Source organism: Triturus cristatus, chromosome 5_1 (assembly GCF_964204655.1).
Source record: "Triturus cristatus chromosome 5_1, aTriCri1.1, whole genome shotgun sequence".
Classification (NCBI taxonomy): domain Eukaryota; kingdom Metazoa; phylum Chordata; class Amphibia; order Caudata; family Salamandridae; genus Triturus; species Triturus cristatus.
Window position 1 is genome coordinate 802307426 of NC_140587.1, and position 26701 is coordinate 802334126.

Genomic DNA, 26701 nt, shown 5'->3' on the forward strand with positions numbered 1-26701 from the left:
TGAGTGGTGCCATTGGGGCTGGGACCTGCCACCTTCACATTACAGATTGATGTTGACAATGGAAGCATTCATCCACAGAGGTTTTCTACCAGACTGTTGTGGTAGCTAAGCGCTCCACCTACAGGTGAGGGAGAGTGAGAGGGAGAGAGAGAGAGAGAGATCGAGTACACACATTCTCTCGTGTATACTCTCACATTCGGTCTTGCGCACACATTGTCACATTCAGTCTCGCTCCCATTCAGTTTCACACACACCCTCATGCTCATATATATACACACACAGTCTCACACACACTCACATGGCACAAGCAGTACTGTAACCGAAGAATGACTTCGCAGACACATACTCACATTCAGTCTCGCGCACACACACACTAACATTCAGTCTCGCGCACACACTCACATTCAGTTTCGCACACACTCACATTCAGTCTCGCACACACTCACATTCAGTTTTGCACACAAACACGCATTTAGTCTTGCGTGCGCACTCAGTCTCTCGCGCGCGCACACACACACACACACACACACACACACACACATCTCGCACACACACACACACACACACAGTCTCGCACACACTCACATGGCACAAGCAGTACTGTAACCGAAGAATGACTTGAGCATCTGAACTCCTATTCAGTACTCCTGCAGAAACTATTGTGGTTACATATATTCAATATTGAGCTCAGATCAAGTTTAACCGCTCGAACTAGTGACCTTTGAGTGAGTCTTTACGATGGATGCCTAACATAGATATTCACCAGGTCCATGAATCTTGCATCTTGCACAGTGTAGAACCTCGTGGTTGCTTGCAGTTGTTTTCCTTTATTCATCACTGAAACCTACCTGGCAGGTGGACCCATGTTATGTGCATCTCCTTCAGTCTTTTTTTCTGTTTTCCTATTGCTAAGTACATATTTAGAATCATACAAGGAAACTATGAAGTCTAGTATTTCAAATGGATCTTGGATAAAGATCATAAAAAACCAGGACTGGGTAATGTCGCATACTGCACATATTGCTGTCGTCAAACTTTTCAGGGATGTCCAAGCGAGTCTTATGGACATGCCCTTTGACTCCCACCTGTCCGCTAACATGGCGGATGTAGAGCTGGGGTGCATTAAGGAAAGCAGAGTCACAGCTTGATCTTTGGGCTTGTCCACTACCCCACACCAACCACACTCTTCCTTTCGCCACTTATGTAGGGGATTTCAGTCTTGTCCAAAATACCAACCATATCCACCGGTCATGCAGGCGGTCATCCAGACTTTGTGTGGCCGGGGACAAGGTTCTCACCAATCTTGTGGACACCAGGGGTACCATGCAGTTCAGTCCTCCAACCCAACAGCTGTCTGCCCCCGCAAATGTCTTTAGTGTCCCCTCAGAGACACACTGCTATCCGGTAAAAGGCAGGATCTGACACTTTCTACCGGAGTAGTAGGCTGTCACTTCAGCCAAATGGACGCTCCAGATTGTTTGGCAGGGTTATGACCTTCCATTCTGAGAAGCCTCACCTCCTACGCCACTGTCAGTGCAACAGCTGTCGGAGGACCTCCTGTCCTTGTTACATCAGGAAGTGCAGGCTTTTTTGGCCAAAGTAGCCTTCGAGAAGGTGCCGATGCCAGAAGTAGTTTGTGGTTGCTACATCCGTTACTTTCTGGTGTTGGAAAAGGACAGAGGCTGCCACCCTATTCAAGACCTTTGTCCACTCAATGCCGTCAGGAGGAGGGACATATTCAAAATGCTCATCCTTGCCCAGGTTCTTTCTGCCCTAGACCCTGGGGACTGGATGGTAACAATGGATCTGCAGGGCCCTGTCCTTCATAGCCCCGTCTTGCTGTCTTGCAGGGTCACAGATGTTACCTGCTGCTCATGATTGACCAGACGCATTTTCATTTCTCTGTGCTCTCTTTTTGGCCTCACTGGTGCTCCTTGGGTGTACACGAAAGTGATGGTGGTGGTGGCAGCACACCTTCGGAGGTTGGGGGTCCCAGTCTTTCCCTACCTCGAAGCGTAGCTGCTGGAGGTGGCCTCACCCCAGGAAGTTGTCGTCCTCGCCCCAGGAAGTTGTCGTCCTCTTCCAGACCAAGGCGAACCTTCTATATTGGTTTAGATTCACTATTAACATGCCGAAGTCACACTTGGCTCCTACTCAGATGCTCACTTTCATCAGAGCGGTTCTGGATGCAATGCAGTACCCTACCCTTCGTCATAGAGAGTCCAGGATATTTGGACTATGAACCCGATGTTTCAGCCTTTTCCTGCATTTCAGTGAGGCTGACTCCGAAGCTGCTGGGTATTATGGCCTCCTGTGTCCTACTGGTGAAGCACATCAGCTGGCAAATTCAGGCTCTGGAGTGGGATCTGAAAATCCTATGTGAACAACACCAGGGGAATATTTCCAATTGGGTCCAGATTTTGGAGGAGACTGTGAAAGATTTGCAGTGGTGGACCCTTTTCCTTCCCCACCCAGATTTGACAGTTTGACAAATTCATCACTTCTGGGATGGGGTCTCCACCTGGGCGAGGTGGAGATCAGAGGCCTCTGATCTCCGGTGGAGTACTGGCTCCACATCAACATGTTTGAGCTGAGGGCCGTCCGCTTGGCGTTGAAAGCCGGTCCTCCGATCAGGCTGGCTCTTCAGGTGAATCTCCTGTCGCAGAAGCAGGGCCCTGCATCTGAACCTGTGCACTCTCCACCTTTATGCTTGGAGATTGAGTGACAACACTTTGGTGTTTTCAATCTTCCTCCAGAGATTGTTGATGTCATTTTGTCAGCCAGGCGTCCCTCAATGAAATCTGTATTCACCTGCCGTTGGGACATGGTTGTGGCTTGGTGTTAGGCTAAGCACGTTGACCCACTGCATGCCAAACTGTCTGAAGTGTTACTGTTTGTGTTGTCATTGGCCCAACAAGGTTTGCTCTGGGCACTGTTAAGAGGTATTTGTTGGTTAGCTTGGCCTTTCTTCAGTTGCCAGATTAGCTCTCCTTATTTAAGTCACTTGTGATTAGTTTCTTGAAAGGTTTGCAGCACGTTTCCACCTTCCACTTTCATTATGCCCAAGTGGGATTTGAATTTGGGTTTGACCTATCTGCTGTGTTTTCCCTTTCAACCCATGCGCACAGCTGTGCTCTCAGACTTCTGACTCTTAAGACGGTCTTCTTGGTTGCAATTACATCAGCACGGAGGGTGAGTGAACTTCAGGCTCTTATCACTCACATGCTGTATACCAGGTTCTACCCGGGCAAACTGGTTCTTCGGACTCGTGCCTTTTTTCTTTCGAAGGTTTGTGACCCCCATGTCGATCGGTTCATCATCCATCCGACGTTCTTTGTTCCACCTTATCACTCTGTCAATGAGGAGAGGCTTTATCTCTTAGATCCAAAGAAAGTTCCTAGTTTTAATATTTTTACTACCAAAGAACACCGGCTGGACAGTCAGCTTTTTATTGGATTCACAGTAGCAAAGATTGGAGAGGCAGTGAAGGAAAGGACCATCTCGCGAGGGATTGTACTCTACATTAAAATCTACTATACATTAGCAAAAAAGCAGCCCCCAGACAGCTTGAGGGCTTACTCCACCAGAGGCAAGGCTGCTGCTTCTGTTTTGGCACTTGCATTGCCTGTCCTGGACATATGCCAGGCGGGGATGTGGACGTTGCTCCATATGTTCACGAAGCACTGTTGCCTGGACAGTCAGGCCCATCTAGATGGTCATTTTGCTTGCTCGGTCCTGCAGGACCTTTTGATTTGAGTCAATTTGCAGTCACTCCTCCAGTAAGGTTATTGTTTTTGTATGTATTTTAGGGAAAGGAATTTCCGTTTAGAAGTCTCTTCAAGGAGAGCAAGATACAATTCTTTTGAATCCCCAGCACACGTAAATGAGTATTTACAACATTATTTCAAATTTCAGAAGTAGACACATTAAATAAGTAATTACAGAGGACATGAGTCAGATCTTCTTTCTTTCTTTATTTTAGAAGTGTTCCTTAGAAACTCCACAGCCAACACGTGTTTCGTCGTTATGGGAAGGCTGGTCCCACGACTTTCTCAAGGCTGTACAAGTAAAGAAACAGCAATGAAGAGCAATATAGTCTATCCTATACTCCCAAAAGATGGGTTTCTTAGTGTATCAAACAAAGTTGTAATGTCTATAGAATTTAAACAACATATGTGCATCAGCTCCAACTTGAAGTCAGACAATGAAAATGGAAGAACACACGTGAGTTTAAACAGAAATATGATCCCAAAAGAAGGAGAGAGAGAAAAGGAAATGATAGACTATGAGTGAGACGATCCTGTAGTACGGGTTCGAAGTAGTGATCCGTGTCATACGGGTGAAAAAGTCAAGTGAGTCAGGTGAAACCGAGCAAAAGAGCAGAACAAAACCGAGTGGAAAGCCCATGAATGGCGCACTTCCAGTAAGCCCTTTCAAACATGCAAGACCGTGAAAAACTCCTGTGATATCACTCTAAGTAAAACATGTGCTTAAATACCTATTCCTTCTCGTATCTTGTGTCTAAAATATGCAGAAATATAAACAAAACCACATCAGAGGAAAATCATATGTGGTATGTCTGTGCCCAAAACCCGTTATGCTATTTTAAGTACATACTCGAAACGTGGTACAAATTCCGGACCACACGGGGTTCTGTTCGTGGACGGTGTAGATTATATGCGCTCTTGTTAATTCCTCCTAAGTGACGAGGTCTGTCAATTATGCTGTAGACAGAAAGGAATAAAAGCCGCGTTGGTCTAAGTGAAACGCACAACGGCAGCAAATAACAGTGTCAATAAACAAGCTGCTTAAAATAATGTCCTCCCAAAGAGTGGACTGAGCTTAATCAAGTTTCTTGTCAATATCCATTCAAATAACAATCCTCTAATACGCGCCCTTTACACGCAAAATCCTTTCTACACAAAACTGAGTGCGTGTTTCTAGATTCCCATCGAGCAGTAATAAGGACATCACCATACGTGAGGCTGATAAGGGAGGTAATTTGGTGATCATGCGCAGTACAGATTACAATGATGAGATTTTGACCCAACTTGAGGATTTGGAATGCTATGAGCCATTACAGATGAACCCAATATGGGCTCTCACTGACAATATTAACATGCATCTTAGGAGATGGCATGGTCAAGGCCTTATTGATGATAACAAATTAACCTTTTTGACAGTGGACAGGCCGAGATATCCTTGCCTGTACACCTTACCTAAAATCCACAAGGCATCACCTTTTCCCCCTGGGAGACCAATTATATCGGGTATCGGGGGTCCTACAGAAAGGATCTCAGAGTTCGTGGATACATTTTTTAAGCCAATGGTGATTAATCTCCCGTCATACATCAGGGACACCAAGCATATCTTAAGTACACTGGCGGATTTTAATTGGGACAAAGATATGATGATGGTAACATTGGATGTTACGGCATTATATACTAGCATAAGAAGGGACATGGGAATGATGGCCATCAGGAGAATGCTTAACAACAGAGCAGCAAACACATGGGCTCACACAGAGATGCTAATGGAATCAAATAACAATCCTCTCATACGCGCCCTTTACACGCAAAATCCTTTCTACACAAAACTGAGTGCGTGTTTCTAGATTCCCTCGATTCTTACCGTTTATCGCAGATTCATTCTCGATTTCCCCAGATACACCGTCCCTTCGATAAAATATGTATGATGGTCGAGCTGAGTGCAGCTAACCTCTTCCCGAGTGTTGACGGCAAATAGGTTAATTCGTTATCATCAATAAGGCCTTGACCATGCCATCTCCTAAGATGCATGTTAATATTGTCAGTGAGAGCCCATATTGGGTTCATCTGTAATGGCTCATAGTATTCCAAATCCTCAAGTTGGGTCAAAATCTCATTGTAATCTGTACTGCGCATGATCACCAAATTACCTCCCTTATCAGCCTCACGTATGGTGATGTCCTTATTACTGCTCGATGGGAATCTAGAAACACGCACTCAGTTTTGTGTAGAAAGGATTTTGCGTGTAAAGGGCGCGTATTAGAGGATTGTTATTTGAATGGATATTGACAAGAAACTTGATTAAGCTCAGTCCACTCTTTGGGAGGACATTATTTTAAGCAGCTTGTTTATTGACACTGTTATTTGCTGCCGTTGTGCGTTTCACTTAGACCAACGCGGCTTTTATTCCTTTCTGTCTACAGCATAATTGACAGACCTCGTCACTTAGGAGGAATTAACAAGAGCGCATATAATCTACACCGTCCACGAACAGAACCCCGTGTGGTCTGGAATTTGTACCACGTTTCGAGTATGTACTTAAAATAGCATAACGGGTTTTGGGCACAGACATACCACATATGATTTTCCTCTGATGTGGTTTTGTTTATATTTCTGCATATTTTAGACACAAGATACGAGAAGGAATAGGTATTTAAGCACATGTTTTACTTAGTGATATCACAGGAGTTTTTCACGGTCTTGCATGTTTGAAAGGGCTTACTGGAAGTGCGCCATTCATGGGCATTCCACTCGGTTTTGTTCTGCTCTTTTGCTCGGTTTCACCTGACTCACTTGACTTTTTCACCCGTATGACACGGATCACTACTTCGAACCTGTACTACAGGATCGTCTCACTCATAGTCTATCATTTCCTTTTCTCTCTCCTTCTTTTGGGATCATATTTCTGTTTAAACTCACGTGTGTTCTTCCATTTTCATTGGCTGACTTCAAGTTGGAGCTGATGCACATATGTTGTTTAAATTCTATAGACATTACAACTTTGTTTGATACACTAAGAAACCCATCTTTTGGGAGTATAGGATAGACTATATTGCTCTTCATTGCTGTTTCTTTACTTGTACAGACTTGAGAAAGTCGTGGGACCAGCCTTCCCATAACGACGAAACATGTGTTGGCTGTGGAGTTTCTAAGGAACACTTCTAAAATAAAGAAAGAAAGAAGATCTGACTCATGTCCTCTGCAATTACTTATTTAATGTGTCTACTTCTGAAATTTAAAATAATGTTGTAAATACTCATTTACGTGTGCTGGGGATTCAAAAGAATTGTTACTGTTTTTTCATTGTAGAGTTTGAGGTTCCTCTACACCCATTAGCACCGTCATAGAATAGCGTACAAAACACAAGTGCTAATCTAATGAGGCGCCATTACACCTATATTCAATACCACATAGTTACCGACTAAAGGAGAGCAAGATACTTGCCCATCCACTTCCTCCCAGCTCTCTTAACTGGGCTCTTTCTTCTGAATGTTTTTTTCTTTTCTTCAGAAGAAAGAAAAATATAGGCGAAGGCAGAGTACATCTACATCCAGAAAGCATCAAACCAAGAAAGTTACCACAGTACAGATATTTGGGTTTGACGTGCCTGTGCCTGTCAAGACTAAGAGAATGGGGGACATGGAAGAGAGCTATAAGAAGAAAGTGGGGGTGGGCGAGGCCACTCAGTTAATCTCCTTTAAGTATAAGATTATGTGAAGGGGTCACGAGTGCATACGCCATTGTTCGCATGTGCATTGTCCCAATGCAGTAAGACTTATCAGATCTCAAGGGGGCGTGCCATCAGATGGGAAACCCTTTGCCGCAGCAGGCATGTCTCTGCTCTCCGTAGCACGCACATTCAAATAGGTCTCAAAGGGGTAAAAATATCCTTGGGTAGGGATCTTACAGGCCTCAAGCCCATACAGACAGCTGTTCCTGGAAATAAGCCACATCCATAGCCACTCACGTGACATCAGCCTCCTCCCCCAATGCATTGCAACCTGGCGCTTCGCACGTAACATAAGCGTTGCTGTCAATTTACGCGCTTCAGGCTTGACATCCTTGACATAAATCAGTAACGCAACGTGTGGTGAGGGCTCCAGCCCACACACAACCGTGTTCTGAATAGTGTTGAACACCTCCAGTCAGAATTGCTACACTCCGGGACAGTCCCACTCGAGGTGGAGGAAGTTCGCACTAGATACCGTGCATTGCGCTTCCTCGAGCAGGCCCATCCTATGCAGTCTCTTCGGGGTTTGGTATAAGCTGTGCAGGAACTTGAAGTGAACCAAGCATAGTCTATCGTTTTGGAAGAGGACTCCAGACTGAGCGCAGCAGTACTTACACTGTTCAGCCATAAAAGTGACAGCAAGATCCTCCTCCCACTCCCAAATGGCTCGGGGAACGCACACCGAATAGGTTCCATGCATCTCTGCATATAGCCTCATGACTAATCTGCGCTAAGATGGGTGTTGTGAGAGTCGTCTCTAGGACTTGATACGTGGAAGAGACTGCAGAAAAGGAGTCATGAAGTGCTTGAAACGCTGCTCGCAGTTGGTAATATGTAAATGTGTCCAGTGGAGTCCCCTCAGGCCCCTGAAGGGCTTGTTGTAGAGTCACAAAGCGATCCTCCAGGTACATCGCCCCCATAGTCGTCAGCTGAAGAGCGCGCATCCTAGATCTAGTGCCAGCATCCAGCGTAATGAGTAGCGCGGGGTGGCTAATGAGCAAAACTGAGGGGGCAAAGAGAGAATCCAAGCGGGCCTATCGGTGGAGATCACACCAGGCCCCGTGTCTGTCTGCAGGCGTTGAGGCACCAAATAGAGCACTTTCTGCAGTGGGCAAGGAGCAACGTGGTTGTGCTCCAGTGCAGTGTACGCCATGAACTGCGCAGGGGAAAGCCAATAATGTGCGAACTGCACCTGCGCACTGTAAGAACACCTCAGCCACGTGGAAGTCGGGGTCAATGGTGTGTATAAGAGCAAAAAAAGTGTGCAAGTTGTGGGATTCGTCCTCCCAGGCACAAAACCCAACTGGTCCGGATGCTCTAATATGCGGCAGAAGGGGGAGCAATCGAGAAACTCTAAGCTTGGCAAGCATCTTATTATCCAGGTTAATCATGGATAAGGGTCTATAGGACTTGCAGCGCTGGGAGCTCTTGTCTGGCTTAAGAATTGTTACAATTAAGGCCTCACGCAGTGAGGGGGCAGGGTGCAACAAGGGACTCTTCAAACATCGCAATGAAGCGTGAGGCTAGAAGCTGTGCATATTCTTTATAGAAGGCTATGATCAGGCCATCTGAGCTGGGGGTCTTGTTAACTGGCAGCGCATTGATAATCTGGATGATCTCCTCCTGCGTGAACGGTTCGTCTAGGTATCGCCTGTGGTTATCCTCACATCACAATAGCTGTACTGAGTTGAAATAAGGAGTGAAATCTGTGGGGGTCTCAGATTGTGTGGCGGAATAGATAAAGAAGGCAGTCATCTCCTTCTGAACCGCTGCTGCACCTACATGCTCATGGTGCTGGTCATCCTGCAATTCAAATATATTATTGGTGTCCCATGGCTTGTGCAACATATTAGCTAGAATCTTGCCAGCACAGTCCCTCTCCCCATATCTCCGGGCATGAGCGTCTTTCCCCAGGAAGTGTATTTCCTCTGTGCAGCTTTCTCATATTCTGCTAGCTAACCCCGGAAATCTGCCAAAATGGAATGCGAGCAATGTTCGAAGTACTGGTGCTCCATCACATGCATCTCCTCCTCAAGACGTAACAGTTCCCTGCGCAGCACCCTCAGTACTCCACTTGCTCAGTTATGCAGACCCCCTGCACGCTTAGTTATACAGACCCCGCACTACAACTTTGAAAGCCTCCCATAAAGTGGAGCGAGAAGACAGTGTGTTTGTTCTCGAAATAGTCCACAGTGGCAAATCTGATCTCTTCCCAAAACACCTGATCTCGCAGGGCCCCCAAGAGGAAGTAGTCACCTCCAGCAGGACCGAAGCATAATCGTACAGAATCTATTGCAAGCCAAACTCTGTGTCACCAAGTGGTATGTGTTGATGAAATGCAGGTGTCCTCCGAGCTATCCGCATGTCAAGCGTGCCATGAGGAGGTGAAGCTGAGCAGCCGCATTTGGATGTGGATGCCGGAACTCACTGGAATGATCTGCCTCTGGGTACAAGACCATGTTAAAATCTCCTCCCTGTGTACCAGCCAGCCTCCACATCTTGGCTAAGAAGCTGGGGTCGTCCACGTTGGGACCATACATCGGCATCAACTGCAGTGGGAGACCCTGGAAAGTGCCCAATAGCAGTATATATTGACCCAATGGGTCACAGAGGACCCTGTGGGTGCGCCAGAAAGCCCCTTACGGAGTAATATAGCAACGCCCGAGCGTAGCTCGAGTAGTATGCTACATGATTCTCTCCCAAACCTTCCAGCGTGCAGACGCGATAAAGTGTTTTCAGTAAGATGTAGCTCTTGCAGCAGGCATATGTATCTGGTGACGCTGCAGGTAGGCCAGTACATGTTGCATCTTGTGTCTTTCATTGAGGTTGCGTACATTCCAGGTTAAGCAGTTATGCAAATGCATGTGAGTGAGTGGGAGAAAAATAGATTGCCTGTCGTGCATGGAAAGGGCATCTGACCCGTGTGTGTACAATAAAATGCTGAGTAGCCATTGAACAGCAACAGTGCCCCAGCAGTCCACCCACTGCCTACCTTGGCTCCAAAAGCTAGCCAAACCAACCTCATCCCAAAAATCTAAACTCAAAAGAACAGCAGCCCACCCTCACCCACTTCAACAATCCCCAACCCAATCAGGCCAAATTGTAAATCCCCTCCCCATCATGCATTCCCAGAACAAGAATCTGTGAGCTCAAGGGAATCCCCCCATTAGGGCGAGCAAGAGGACCAACTCTACCCCAGCCAAAATGCAGCTGGGTGGCCGGGGTGAGCAACATTTTAAAAGCCAGGGACCGCATGGGGGGAGACACCCATCCACCCCACCAGACACCAATGCTGCAGTGTCCACAGTTGGATTTTAGTGTTATGTCATTCATCTGTGGGGTAGATAGCATGGGGAGCAGCACCCTGCAGTGGTGGGCGCCATGTCCCATAGACCCTTCTGGAGGACTTCATGGTTCTTAAACGTGGTCACTAAGCTGGCCCGGCTCAGAGCCCCAGGCTACAGCAGGCAGGCGAGGGGAAATAGTGTTTGCTATGCATGCTTTACATCGCATGCCATTACATTGCAAGTCGTTACAACAACTTGTGATAGGGGGCAGAAGGTGTTGGATTTACAATCCAACACCTTCCCTGCTGTTGCACAAATTGGAGTAGGAATAGTAAATTATACTATTCCTAAGTCCAGCACGCCCCCTACAGCAAGTCGTTTTAACGACTTGCAATGTAATGGTTCGCAATGTAACAACGCGGTCATTGTAACAACTGTGTTGTAATGGCATGCGATGTATCTCATGCGATGTAACATCGCATATTCGCAGGCAAGCACCAGACAGCGGGATAATTTTAACAAATTTGGCAGCTGCTTTCGGGTCTGTGAAAAAGTGGGTGGGTCTTCCCTGCGTGTAGTAGTCGCAGCTTGGCTGGGTAGACCAGAGAATATTTAGAATCGGTTTCTGGAGTGAGCGTTTAACCGGCAGGAATTCTCGTCTAGCTGACTGCCCAGTGACAGTGAAGTCCGGCAAGACTGTGATCTCCTTTCCCTAGTCCAAGGTCTTGCGTTCCCTTGCCAGGCGGAGGACCATGTCCTGTTCTCTGTAAATCAGCAGTCTGGCTATGATTGGACGGGCAGGTGTGCCAAGGAGGATGCTGACCAAGGGATCTATGCTCCTGTTCAACAATAGGGCATGGTAGTGAGGTCTCCCCCGAACAGCGTGTGCAGCATGTCTTCCACATAATCCTCTATTTGGCTCATTGCCGTTGAGTCCGGTACTCCAAGGATTTGCTAATTGTTCCTTTGTGACTGTGCCTCCAGGTCCTCATTCTTGTTGCGAATAACCTCAAACATTTTCCATTAGGTAGGAATACTCTGACCCCCTAATATTGGTCGCCAGTCCAAAAAAAAAAAAGTTTACAGCGAAATCTCCATATTCGCGAATTCAAGGCAAAAGTAATTTTTCAAAAAGCACAGGCTCTGCGCTTGTTTTGAAAGAGGCACCCGGGTGGGCCAAGTCCTGGGGGTATTTTATAAAAATTAGGAAGGGGCCACACAGGGCCCCTCTCCATGTGCTCTATAAGCCCCGGGGACGACCACCTCCCTGGGGCTATTGAAACATTGATGGGGTGGGAACGTGGACCTACACAGCTGGATTCCTGAGAGCTGGGCAGAGGTCCGCCCCCTTTCTCCACCGATTTGCAAACACCATTACTACTTTAAAAAAACATGGAAATTCACTAAAACAAAGGTTAAAGAGACATTATAGTTCGGAATTAACATTTAAAATACCTTGGAATTTCACTGAAAGAAACAAAGGTTACAGGGAAGTTATAGTTAGGAAATAGAATTTAAAAAAACCTCAGAAATTCTCTAAAAACCCCAAAGGTTACAGCAACGTTTTAATTAGGTTCAGAATTTACACTCTCACAAAGTGAACATAAATATATATAGCTTAATTTCAAGGCTCATCAAAAGTTAAAGGGTTCAGCTTCAGCATGCGCTTTATTGATCTCACAATACCACTGTTATACACTTGCACTCACAGACCCACTTTGATTCACCTCAGTAGTATCGGTTTGTTGTATTTATTTTGATTATATTTATTGTGTAAGAACAAATGATTGACCCCTACAACAGTACACTTTAAACAGTGAGCACCATAATTGCACTGTTTCCTGATTGTTTTCTGGGCTGCGTAAAGACAACAGGAGTCTACCAATGAACCGGGTTGAGAGTTGGGTAAGTTAGAGTGCATAAACAGTATCTCAACTGGTATTATTTGTATGACTAGTAAATAAGCATGCACAAGACATTGCAGGTTCTTCACCTGCAATGTATTGTGCATGCTTATTTACTAATCTTACAAATAATACCAGTTGATATACTATTATTTTCTGGGCTGAGCATACTGTTTTGTAATATCTATTTGTAATTTAAGGCTATCAACTGTCTCTGAATGACACTCTTGAATTTATTCCCCAATGTGCTTCCTTCTCACACCTGTATTCCATGTCATAGATAGCATCCAACAGATTGGATTGCATTCCATGTTTTTATTTTCCATGTTTTCATGTTGTATCGTGTTCCATGATTATTAAATATGGTCACTTATACATTGTTGTAATGTGTCTTGCTCTGCATTCATCAATTCCATCTGAAACGCAGGAGGTACAGAAAAAGCAGAGATGCAAAGATCACCAGCCCCATCGAGCTGGCATCCTGGAATTCTCAATTGCAGCATTTTGTTGGGAGGTTACTTGGCGCAGGAAGTGCACCACTCCCAGCCCCATCTAAACTACCTCTATCTGAATCAGAAAGTTTGGATATCATACTCCTCCTTTTGGGAGCAATACAGTTCGTGCTCCTCCAGAAAGGGGATTGGGACAGCACTTCCCAGGCTAATGATTGAGGGACTCCTGCCTGTTTAGTAGCTCTATACTCAAAACCAGTTACTTTTACTACAGAAATTCCTGACCTCTGCGCTGAGGCTGGCAGCTGTCCAGAACAATGAAAGTTGAATATACCACATTTTTATGGTGAGAAACCCACATTAACATTAGGGGTTCATGCCATTCAATCTCAATCCCCTGCGTTTTGACATAGATACTAGCCCTGCTGGCTGTCTTTCTAACAACAGCTGCATGAGACAAGACAGTGATATCCTGGTGGTTCCAGAGGCTTCTTAAAATACAGTTCTCCTACATAGTGTTACCTCCGTCAAGCTCCTCTTGCTAGCGCCTCTATTAAGTCTGCTGAAACACATGCCTTCTGGCCAAGTCATTCTTTTCTTCCATCCCTGATAACCACAAGAAAATGGCCCACTCACTGAGTATCCCTTCTGCTTCCCCAACCATAATATGCCGTCACCACCAACTCCTCTGATTATGGCGAAGAAAGGAGGCTATCTGTGCTTTGTAGCACAGTTTGAGTCCTCCTTTCACTTAAATATGTTGAAACCATAGGCATTGAAAGCCTTTCTTGCAGTGGCGAAATCAGAGTAGATTTGATGCACAATCACAATACCTTTTACATGAAGAAGGAAGAACATACCTCTATCCTGTCACAATGTGAGCTGTCAGTTGGCTTGTTTTAATGGATTTACAGCATGACATGTCCCTGCTAATCTCCCACATTGCTAGATAGATGGTACCAGAACAGATGTCTTCACTGCCTTCCCATGCAGGACATTTTTACCAGGATGTCTCCTACCCCAACCCCATTTCAAAGCCTGAGTCAGTCAACCTTGGATGTCTTTGCCAATCAACTGAACATGGGATACAAATAGTTTGCCCCCAGTTTTGGTATGAAGCCTGGATCCCTAGGGAACAGTTTGATCCTTGTTTGGGGCAGTGGACTTTCAATTTAATTTCTCTGATTTTAATGCCCCTGTCAATTCTTGGTTCTGTAGTGGATCAGTGACAGCCTGCCTAGGATGTTAAGTCATCATAGTAGATCCTGTTTTGCCTCCCCAATCTTGGCTTTCAAACCAGCTGCAGCTTCTTCATATGTACCTCATCTGCCTTCCCAGATGAGCTACCCTGTCCACGGATGTTGGGAAAAACGTGCTACATCCCTTCCTACTGTTGCAAATGAATGCAAGTTTGCCACTGGACACAGCGAAGAATGTCAGTCTGCTCACCTGCTCTTGGGTATTTGTTTTGTGAGTAGGCTTAGATTGGTGTACAGACTTTCCTCACATTAATTGGGCCCTAGCAGTACAGACCTGGGGAGTCTTTCTCTATGGCTATTGAGGCTTTCAAAAGACTTATAATAGGCATGGGTCTTTTTTTCCCTCCAGGCTGGTGCCACAATCTCCCTTGAGACCTTAACGTTATCCCTACCAGGCTAATCTGTAAGTCTGTAGAGCCTTTTGGCCTCATGAAGTCGGACTTTTCTTTCATGAAACTCTTTGTTCCTAGTGACCATTGCTTTGGTCGGACAAGCCATTGTGCTGCAGTTCCTTTACATCTTAATTCCTTTCATATTGACCCAAAGGGGCCATTTCACCTTTATTCAAAACATTCTATTGAAATTTTATCTAAATTAGATTTTTCTTTCGACTCTTTTGTTCATCCTCTTGTCAGAATAGGAGACATTATACAATGTGATCGTCAAACAGACCTTGCATTTTCTGCTGACTGAACTATGAGCTGACCTCCAACTGATCCGCTGTTTGTGACTTTTGGAGATAAAGATGCTGGCTAAGGGGTTTCTAAATCCACCATTGCCTGATGGATTTGCTCCAAGTTTCATCCATTGCTAAACTTGTTGTGGAGTCTAACCTTCACCCGATGTTCAGGCTAGAGTAGTGTTGGAAAAATTCTTCAGTCATCTATCTGTCAGACATACATTTGGTGACTGAGTGAGATACCTCACATGCACCCTGCCAGCGACACACTCTTAAGGCTTCATACTAGCACAATTGTAGGTTTGTTTTATCAAAGAGAACTAGCTAGGAGCACCCACTCCAGAGCTAGTTCTCTTTGATAAAACATGTATGCCAAGGAAAGTGAACTGGCTCCAGTACCTTTCCTCCCTCTCCTCGTGATTCTTATTATAATTGTAGGTTTGCCACAAAGTTCTCAGCAAACTGTTTGCTACTCCTAATCTGTCCAATGCTGTCTTATTCGCCCTTTCTTATTCTCATTTACTGTGGTATGCATACTCACAAAGTTAAGAACAAAAACAAACCAGGAAGTAAAAGTAGGATAAAGTTATCTTCACGGTTCTAAGTTTTGAGTCCGTATGCGCTTCCCATTATCAGCAATTTTTCAATGATCCATCTGCCACCGACCATAAGCTTTCTCAACAGCTTTTTTTTTTTTTTAAATGTATATGATGTTGTGTTCAATGCATAAGTGTGTGGTACAATTCACAAAACTGTGAATTAACAGCCATATGGCCAGTTCTCACTCCTGACATCAACTAGCATTGTCACCACAAAGTTCATAATGGAGCATTGCCAATGGACTAAGAGTAGCAAAGTTGCCATGAAGTTAACTGTATATTTTGAAACTCTGCGCTCTTGCTATGCTTAACATACACTTCATTCTAATAACATGGTATTCCCCCTGTGTTAATCGGTACTTTAGCACCATAAGGTTGCTGCGTGTATATCCTGAGTCCGGAACTTCCTTATCGGAAAGTTTTCAGAACATTAATACTTTCCTATTGCCAGATCTCTGCTTTCGGCAGGCCAGGTCTATATAATTGTGCTCAAATTATTTTATGTGAGGGCTATAAGGCTACAGTATTTGTAGCCTTCTAGATTACTAAGGTTGATTTAGCTGATCTGGCTGGATAAGCTGACATTTCTTTCCTCTGTCACCTCTACATGATCCTGAAACACATTGTGCTAAACCTAAATCAGCTAGCAATTGGACAGGATCTAAAAATATTGTTTCAGACCCCACCTCAGATTAAATATTAATGTGCACTACCCTTGTCTCCCTCACAATGCTATATATGTTTTTTTCTCAGATGATGTCCTAGAATTAAATAAATTATAAATACATCTGTTTTTCAGCTCTGAATGAGAGAAACTTTACATTATTTGAAGAGTTGTTTCACACTCCTCTATGCTAGGGAATATTTTAAATCTATGACTACAGCCACATTTGAAATGTACTTTTGCAGCAGAAAGATTCCACCACATAGATGATCTGGTAAGTCACTTTGAATTACCATTCATGGTAAAGAAAATAACAAAGCATTTATTTCTCTTCTAGAACAAAAAGATGATGATGAGGAAGATGATGACTGCTACATAGTAGAAAAAGAAGCTCGAGGGAAAAGGCCCATATTTGAATGTTTTTGGAATGGAAGATTGATACCGTACACGTCAGTTAATGAGTAAGAAACTCACATATATGAGTTGTAACCTTATAGTATACTGAGCTGTTATCTTTCGTTTTCAAGTTATTCTCTGCTGCTAGACTGGGGCATTGATTTTCTGATGGAAACTTCTACCTGTAGATTTCTCACCTGTGGTATAATTCCCAGGCATCAGACTGGATCCAGAAACTTCAAAGCTGTCACATACCTGGTAGGGGAGGCTGGCTTCGCCTTGACAGTGGAAATAGCATCAGATGACATCACCAAAGCCATATAACACCCACCCCTGTGCAACAATGTAAATTTCCCCTTTTTCGTCGCTTTTGACATGGATCTGGAGCTCATTATTTCAGGGAATGGTGGGTTTCTCACAAAAGAACTGTCATACAAGTGTAGTGCAATGTCCACCTGGCCCCCAAGAGGTTTGGGGTTCAAACCCTGTAGGGATTGTGTGGGACAGATGTCCGTAACTGATCCTCACTCCATCTGTCCCTGATGCCTCTGTTCGGACCATGAATCCAGATACTGTGACTCCTGCCAGAGCACGCACCAGAAGCCCAAAAAGGAGCATGAGGTGAAGCTCTTCATGGTCTGGGCTAAAAATGAGAAGCTCAGAACCGAGTTGAGGTCAGCTGTTAGATTGTTCTTACATGTTGCCACCTAATGTTTTTAAGCTGTTTTAATTTGTGCTTTTAAGTCAGGGGAAAGACTGTGGTGCTACACTTGTTTCTCCTAAAGGGGCACATATTTGCACATTTGGAGATAAGTTCTTTTTTTACCAACTCCCGCCCGTACCGCCGCGGCTGACGTGTTGTTTGAACAGTGGGCCTGTCAGTTGCTCCCTGCCTCGCACTACAGACATTTCCAGGTTCTGGTCTTCATAAACCCATGCCGTGGCAGGCACGCCAAAGGTGCACCTAAGGCAAGCCCGCCTGCGCCCGGACGTCGCCAGGCATGCTGCCGGTTCGGCAATAGGTATAGTGCGGTACTCTGTGGACGACCTTCTTGAGATCAGGAAGGGGCTTAGCTCATGTAGCTGCCTGCCCTGCAACCACTATAAGGGCCCTTTCTGCTGCATATCCTGTGGTTACAATTCCTGGCCACTGGTCGCACCCTCTCCTTCCCACAGACCCACCGTAAACCTTTTGAGCCTAAATTGCCGCTCATTAGTTAAACACCACCTGGATGTCTATGACCTGCTTCAGAATGATTCCCCTGATGTCCTCTTTTGAACTGAGACTTGGTTAACCGAGGACACAGTGATAGAACCTGGTCTGGCTCTTCCCTAGGGATACAGTATTCTGACGCTTAACCGAGGCTCTAGGGACGGTGGCATGGCGATAATTTTTAAATCCGGCTACATGTGTTCTTTGGTAAAGGAGCCTGTGGTCGGGTGTGAATGCGGACACTTTCGGATTTCATTCCATGCCAGCTACACTATGTCTGGGTTATTAATCTACCGCCCGCCAGGACCTTCTAAGGAGTTCAGAGCCGCTCTCATTGAAGCCGTAAACCCCTTAGCGATGAGCGCTGCCAACTTCAGTGTCATTGGTGACTTGAATCTGCCCCTTGATAGTTCTCAGGACACGGAAGTCACCAATTTCCTGGCTGATTTTGCGGCATGCCAGCTGAGCCAACGAGTCCAGGGCTCCATGCACTCCGCAGGCTATTTACTAGACCCTGTCTCTTCCAACTTGTCTTCCCTTATGGTCCACGCCTCATCACCGGTATGCTGATCTTATCATTTCTTAATCTCTATGACACTGGCAAACGTCGAGTCGGTCAAGAGGGCTCCCGAAAGGTTTTCTCTCAGGCGCCCATGGCATAAACTTGATATTGCTCAATTCCATGAGCTCCTTTCTACCACCACGTTTAAGATGCCACTCGATCCTGAGTTGGCTGACAGAGCATTTTCGGACTGGACCTCCCACGCTTTGGATTCCCTGGTCCCTGCAAGATGGTCTAAATGTCGTAGCACCAAATCAAGCGCATGGTACAACAATAGGTTAGCCTCCTTGCGTAAAGGTTGTAAAAAGTTGGAACGTGCATGGAGAAGAGATTATGACCCTACTGAAAAGGGATTTTACCAGCTGGCTATTAAGAAATATCATAGGGTGATCCAGTCTGAGCGGGCAGCATACTATTTAGATGTGATCAGAAGTAGTATCAACCCTTCTAAAAGTATCTTCTCTATAGTAAAAGATCTTAAAACCTCAGCAGATATTACAACACCTTCAGTATCATCTGATGCGCAATGTGAGGCCCTTGCTTCCTTTTTTGTGAAGAAGGTGGAAACATTATATAGATCCTTCCCTCAACACACAGTTTATCGGGGGCCTGTGTTTGGACCCTCATGTAGTCATACTCTGGCTGCCTTTCTGCCCATCTCTCAAGAGGAGCTTGTTGTCCTCTGCCATAAGATTAAATCAGGCTCTCCTACTGACCCCCTTAAGCCGGACCAATTTTTTAAATCTCTATCCGTGTTCCTACCATCTTTGAGCCATTTAATCAATCTGTCCCTGTTCACATCTGCTGTCCCCAGAGCTTGGAAGCAAGCCAGGGTGGTCCCTTTGCTGAAAAAGCCCAAGCTTGATACTGCAAAACCGAAGAACTTTCGACCCATCTCTCTCCTGCCCTGGGTCTCCAAGGTTTTGGAGGCCTATATTAATTCCATACTCACAGGCTATCTGGAGGAGAATAACTTACTGGACCCCTCTCAGAATGGTTTCCGTCCGGGTCACAGTACGGAGTCAGCTCTCCTAGCTGTGACCGAGCATCTGAGGAGGGCTCTAGACGAGGGTCGCACATCGGTTCTGATTTTGTTAGATCTCAGTGCCGCGTTTGACACCGTCTCCCACCAGATCCTGCTGCAGAGGTTTGAGGAGGTGGGCATCGTGGACTCTGCCCTTGAGTGGGATTGTCTCCTTCTTAGCTGACAGGACCTTCCAGGTTGCAGTTCCCCCTTTTGTTTCCAAGATCCATACCATCAAATATGGGGTACCGCAGGGCTCAGCTTTGAGCCCGACATTGTTCAATCTATATGTACAACCTTTGGCAGTAGTGGCAAAAAGCAGAGTGCTCACAGCAGTGTCTTATGCGGACGACACACTGTTGGTAGTGGCACTCTCGGATGACTCTGGGCAGGACGCATGCAAGTTCCAGAGGGATCTGGAGATTATCTCTGAGTGGATGACTGCCAACTGTCTTCAACTCAGCGCCAACAAGTCCGAGGTACTGCTGGTTGGAGAGACACCGAGCTGTGGAGTGAGCTCTGGTGGCCTGCTATGCTGGGCTGTGCACCCGTCCCCAAACAGGTGGTAAAAGATCTGGGTTTGTGGGTAGACTCCACCCTAAGCTTTCAGACGCAAACAAAGAAAGTAGCAGGAACATGCTTTGGCATTCTACGGGGGCTCAAACCAGTGCTAGTGTATTTGACCCGTCCATGAGGCAGGTGATTGTCCAGGCTTCCATTCTGTCTAGACTGGATTATGCCAATTCACTCCAATTGGGAGCCATTAAGGCGCAAATTATAAGACTGCAAAGGGTCCAAAACGCTGCGGCTAGAACCCTGTTGGGTCTGCCCAGGACATGCCCGACTTCCAGTGCTATCCGTCGACTCCATTGGTTGCCTGTGGCTAATCGTATTGAGTTCAAGATCCTCTGCATGTCTTTAAAAATTTTAAATCTCTCCTCTCCAGACATTTTGTCCAATCTGCTTACACTATACACCCCCTCCCGCCAACTCCGGTCTATGGGCCAGCATCTGGCGGTTATTCCGCGGGCTAGGAGGGCCCGTGCTGGTGGACGCTCCTTCTGTGTATTGGCAGTCAAACTTTGGAATATGCTTCCCATCGCCATTCGCAGTATGAAAAACTACCTGCCATTCTGTAAGGCTATCAAAACGCACCTCTTTCCTCCACTGTAGGCTGCTTCTGTTGTCTATTCTGCAGTTTTCTGCTTCAGTGCTGGGATGCCCCTTTGCCGGGGCAGCTGTGCGCTATATAAAACCGCATAACATAACAGAACAACGCTGCTGCAGACTTAGTTCCAGGTCACCGTCATCACACTGTTCAGGCGGTAAGAGAGAAAGCTTAAGAAAAAAAACCACAAGAAATATTCTAAAGGTAAGTCACCTCCACATTCTCTGACTTCCACAGAATCTTCGTGTTCGGAACTGAAGTTGATTGTCATGGAAATGAATGACCCTTCACCAAGTGGCCCGCTCCAATTATATCGCTGGACCCATCCCCGGAACCGTTTTGACCACCAACGGATTCATTCTCAAACTTTATGGATCCATCGGCACCAGGGCTCTCTCTATAGGCAATTTCAATAGAGACACTGGCCTTCCCTGAGATCCTGGCTCAAGGTTCTTTCCCAGTGGCATTTCTTAAGGCCATATACTCATTCATTTCTAGGGTATCAGCACTGTAACCCGATCCTTGGACCTTCAATTACTGCCTCCTAGGAGAGATTATCGTCAATGTCTGCATTATCCTGGGTTCTCAAGAGGATTCTCCTTTCACCAACGTCAACCTTAGGAACCCCAATACCAGCAGCAGCAAATTCCGGGGGTCAAATCTCCCCATTCACAAACAGGAAAACCTAGTTTATTTCCCCAAACCCACTCGTGGCCTCTGGAGGGTGGGCAGAAGTCCTCCTTTCTCCCGGCCTGGACGGATTTTTCTTTGGACAAGTGGATCCTCTAAATAATAGAAAGAAGCTAACCACCCCTCCCCCAATCTGAATCGTCTTGCCATTCTTCAGTCACGCAAGAGGTGGCAGTATTCCTACAGGAAGGACCCGCAGAGTTGGTGCCAGAGCAGGGCCATTATATCCTTGTTCCTAGAAAGGACGGCGGCCTATGTCCAATCCTGGACTTCAGACAATTGAACTTTTTCCTGAAAAACTGAAAGTTCAAAATGCTGACCCTAACTTAGATGTTACTGGCGATGGAAGCGGTAAACTGGATGGGGTCATTTGACGGATGTGTACTATCCCTTGGTTGCATCTGAGGTATCCTCATTTTGTAGTGGGTTCCGCATACTTCCAGTGTGCAGTGCTCCCTTTGGTTTAACATCAGGACCTCAAGGTTTCATGAAGGTGATGACAGTGGTTGCAGCCCATCTCCGATGGGTGGGTGTACCAATTTTCCAGCTCCTGGATGACTGGCTAATCACTGCCAAATCGCTGGAGTCCGTATCTCGCTATCTGACATATCTCAACATCTGCCGTCAACGGTAATGCTATTGTTTGACCTGGATTTCTTGGTCAGTGAGCCCAAATCCCACCTGAGGACCTCCGAGTAACTCTATTGAATAAGGTCAGTACTGGGCACTACTTGTCGTGCCTTTTCTCTACCTTCGAGGTTTGCAGACAATATGGAAATGGCTCCTTCTTTCTATCTTAAGGTCAGAGCCCCAGTTCTAGTGGTCATTATGACCCCTAGGTCTGATGTTTTCATGCACTCTCTTAGTAATGCTTGTACATGAGGGCCCTACAGTGGCGCCACCACAGGCAGTGGCTACAGCATGGGGAGGCCTGTCTGACTTAAACTTAATCTTCCCCAGTGCCACAGTGGAAGTGGTTTGTGGGGGCCCGAGGTGAACCTGGGTTGAGGGATGGCCTTCGCTCCTCCAGGCGTGACTATGATATTGACGAATGCCAGACTAGATTCTGGAGATCAGAGCCTCTGATCTCCGGAAGAACTGGGTCTTCACATCAACCTGTTGGAATTGAGGGCTATTCAGCTAGCGCTCAAGGCCTTCCTTCCCTCCATCCAAAGTTGGTGCTTCCAGATTTTGACAGACAACACCACAGCGATGGGAGTAGAGTCTTGCCTCCTTTGCCTGGAAGCATTAAGACTGTGGTTTTGGGAACACCACCAAGGCATCTGGATCACGTCTAATCACCTAGGGGGGTCTCTTAATGTTAGAGCTGGTAACCTGAGCTAGAGTTATCCTTCTGATGACAAGTGACGCCTTTTACCAGAATCCACGACATCTTTGCCTGCTGGGGATCTCTTCAGGTAGACTTGTTCGCCTCTATGGAAAATGCTCAATTCCAACAATTCTGTGCTCTCCAGTATCTATTGAGCAGACCCAACTTTTCACAATATTTGGTTTGCTAATTTCCTACAAAATCTAATGTGCCGCACAATCCCAATGAAATTTAACGTTTTGACTGTGAAAATGAAAGTAAAAAAAGAGAACAATCACCTGAACAGGAGAAAGGAAAAAAATTGTCTTGTGTGCTCCTGACGTTTACTTACCCTTCCTTTAAAAAAAAAAAAAGGCTGACCGGATATTGACTCTTACAGATCGCACATCAGATGTGCCTCTGCATGCCATTCTAATGCCACAACTTGCTTTACTGGTCTGTGGCAAGTTCACCGGGAAGCAGTGCTCAATGACCTGGAGCAGCGTGACAGGACTGGCGCAGATAGACCCATGGATGGGTTTCCTGCAGGGATGGGGCCGCATCATAGATCAGGCTGGGTGGCAATGCTGTAGCATAGCAGAAGGATTGGGGTAGAAAGGCTCAGGAACGAGCTTCAGGGCCGCAGCACAGTTCAGGCCGGAGCCCAGTGCTTAATGTCTGCCTGGAGAGTGACAGGAGCAGACTACAGAGACCTATTGATGAGCTCTGGCTCTGAGAGGCCTCCCACAGTACATTAAAACCATGAATGAATGATGTCAAAATTATGTACTGGGGCAAAGGGAGGAAAATACTCCTAGGAAGGAAGAAGGAAAGACTATGCACCCCGGGGAAAGGGGATTGTGGGAGTTAGAGCTACTCTTAGGGAGGAGGTGAGGAGCACATGGGAACAGCCCGGGGGAAAGGAGCAAAATCTTCAGAGGAAAGTTGAAACTGTACCCTATGAGGGGATTGTGCCCAAAGCAGCAACAGAGAAGGGGCAGTTCCCTGAGAGGTAGTAGAACCCTGGTGGACGACTGACCAGTGCAGTGAGAGATGTTTCACAGAGCGAGAGAGCGGCATTACCCTGTTATAGTTGCCGCTGCCCAAGTCAAGGATACTGGAGGTCCAGTCCCTAGGATTAGGAGACATAGGTCCCAGCAGAAAGGAAGGGGAAAAGGTAAAGGTGGGAAAGGAAGGCAACTTTTAGCAAGAGACCCAGGAAGCCAGCGGCATTCTACCTCAGTAAGGTGGAACCCCAAAGTTGGCACTGGCAAAGCCTCTCCTGGCCCCAAGAAGTCATGAAGAGTCAGGCAGCTGTTCAGAACCAGGGTGTCACCCCTGGACCGATAGAAGGAAGAGTGAAGGAAGGATGTCTGCCACATAAGGTGGTAGCCCCCCCCATCTGATCAGCTAGGGAGGCTCCAAGAGCCACAGTTGCCCCTAAGGTGGCCCATCCACCTGTCAGTGGCAGCATGTGGTTTTAGACAGTGACAGCTGTCAGTAGCCTCCGATCGGTGCTGGCCTTCATGGCAGCACTGTATTTGGCATGGGAGGCAGACCCCTTGTCAAAAAGGTAAATTATGCCCCCCTGATCCTTTTGGTCATGGTGGGGTTGCTCAAGTGTTGGGTGACCTCTTTGGGCCAGCTAGCTGTTACTGTTACCCTAGCTAAGGTAGGGTTAGAACCGGTGGCCATCTCACTACCAAGGCAAAGAGGAGGAGGGTAATAGCACAGCCTCAGCTAAAGTCCAGTTTAAATTGGGTCCTGTCACAGTAGAGATGGGTCAGCTACCCCGAGGAAGTGGCCCTGACAGAAGGATGTGAGGCCGAGTAGGCCATGCAATAGATGAGCCAGTTTTCCTCAACTCCTTCCTTGCTGGACAAGTCAGGAAAATTCACCCAGTGTGTGGTTAAGTCTCTACCGGACGTGTTATGGGGGCGGGGGTAAGAAAAATGGCTTTTTACAGGTGCCCCCCACTTATTACCCCCAGTTGGACTACTAGCTGCTGGTGTATGACTCTCTGCTAACCAGGCCCCAGTTTCATTGATCTTGCCCTAAATATGATGACTGCAAATTGGTAACCCTACTGTAATTGGTAACCCAAATTGGCAATGACTTTAACCCCCTGCACCCAGGGGATGGGAGTTAAAGGGGTCACCAGGCCCTGAGGCACTGATTATGCCACCCTGAGTGACCCAAGCAAACAGACGACTTTGCACTCACCATGAATGGCAAGGTCACAGCACTATTTTAATATAGGTCAGTCACCCTGCGCGCAAGAGGCAGGGTGTTATTTATTAAAGGTGTGGACATATAAATGCAAGCTTATATGCCCCTATAGTAGTCTCTTTCCATTAAGGGCTACTATAAGTGCTCATAGGCTAACATGGGCTGGCACCTGGGTCCCCTGAGGTTGCTAGCTCCATTACGGTCTCACTAAAGTATGTCATGTTTGATATCAGACAACTTGTATTATCACCCCTGCCATGACTCTCATGCCAGAGTTAATGTGACATACACCTAGGTGGCTACCTTAGAGGTTGTCCACCTTGTTGCCTCAGTATTTCCTGTGCACTGGCTGACACCTTTCAGCTGCTGCCTACAAGACAGGAATCTGACCCCCTGCTAGGAGCTGTGAACTCTGTCAGAAGTCAGAAACAAAGGCATGCCTGGGAAAGAGATGACACCTCCCTACCTGACAGGATGGCTAGTGAAGTGGCACATAAAGGCGGTGAGCTTCAAACCTTACACTGCCTTTGATATGCATCGAGGCTCCCTCCCGAAGGAGGAAACAGCCAAGCCTCTACCCCAGGCACATTTGCACGCAGGCAGGTGGGAAAACTAGGTAGTCAGGATGTGTACACCCAGAAGGCTAAGCACACCCCTAGGGTGGACTACCTGGTCTTCATAGCCAAGGAAGGCTCTGCCATTTTCAAAAGTGGTAGAGTAGAGGGTTTCAGGTAGAAAATGTGGCACCCCCCTGGATGTGGTTACATCGGGCGGATTAGCCACTGGGGCCAATAGCCCATTGGCTACTTGAACCCAAACCCCTAAGACCCCATAATCTAGGATTTAAGACACGCCCCTGGCAGTTCTGATTTGAATTACAGAAGAGGACAAAGAAGAAACCAGAGTCTGTGACCTCAGGACCTGCACAAACAAAAGGCGTGATGCTCTTCAACTATGACAATCACCCTACAACTGCATGACTGCGACTCATCCCAGACTAATGACTGGCTCCCCAGACAGGACCCCTGTAATATTTCTTGATCATCTTCGTAGGCTACCACTGCCAAGGCTTGTTGGTGCTCCAGCCGGACACCGACCCCTCAGCACTCGACATCCTTTGTGGGACAGCTCGTATTTGGCTCCTTGACGTCTCCTGGTCCCGGTGGCTGCAGAGTCCTGAACCCCCTCAACGCACCTGAAGCACCCAACATCGGTGGGCATTTGTCTGCCAAGACCCTGGTCACTCCGGAGTGACCTAGACTCTGTCCCCTCTGCTTTCAGGTACTCTTCATCAAGAATCCACCGTTGGATTCCGACGTACACTTTTCTTCTTCCAGCAGTGGCTCTTCTTCGAAGTCCTCCATAGAGATCGACGGACGTTACCGACGCCACTTCAGCCCTATGCACCCTGCTTCCCTGGGATATGCAACTCTGGTACTACGGTGTTCGAGGCATGTGGGCTGCTGAATTCATATCTGTGCATAGATCGCCGCCTAGTGTTGGGTCCGGATGTTTGCACGTTGTTGTCCTGGAAGAGTCTTCGAAGTATCCTTGGATAGGTGACTCCTCCCCTGGACTACAGTGCGCATGGGCATCCTCTCCATCCTCAGATTGTTTTTTTCCGCCATTGGGTTCGGATGTGCTATCTTAGCTCAAGTTAGGAAAAAATTTTGTCGAGGCCACAAGGCCTTTAGTTCGCGTCGGTACTGTTTATCGATCGGTTTTCGATACTCTCTGTTAGTTTACTAACTTTCAGCACCGACTTTGTT

General features: G+C 46.6%; 1 protein-coding gene across 1 annotated transcript in view; it reads left to right on the plus strand.

The window, feature by feature from the left end:
• Window positions 1-26701, plus strand: part of SMCHD1 (structural maintenance of chromosomes flexible hinge domain containing 1) — a 1955900-nt gene that overhangs the window by 319984 nt on the left and 1609215 nt on the right. Inside the window, exon 11 of the mRNA XM_085605822.1 lies at window positions 16679-16802. Within this exon, the coding sequence (XP_085461948.1) occupies window positions 16679-16802 (124 nt within the window). The remainder of the gene's footprint in view (window positions 1-16678; window positions 16803-26701) is intronic.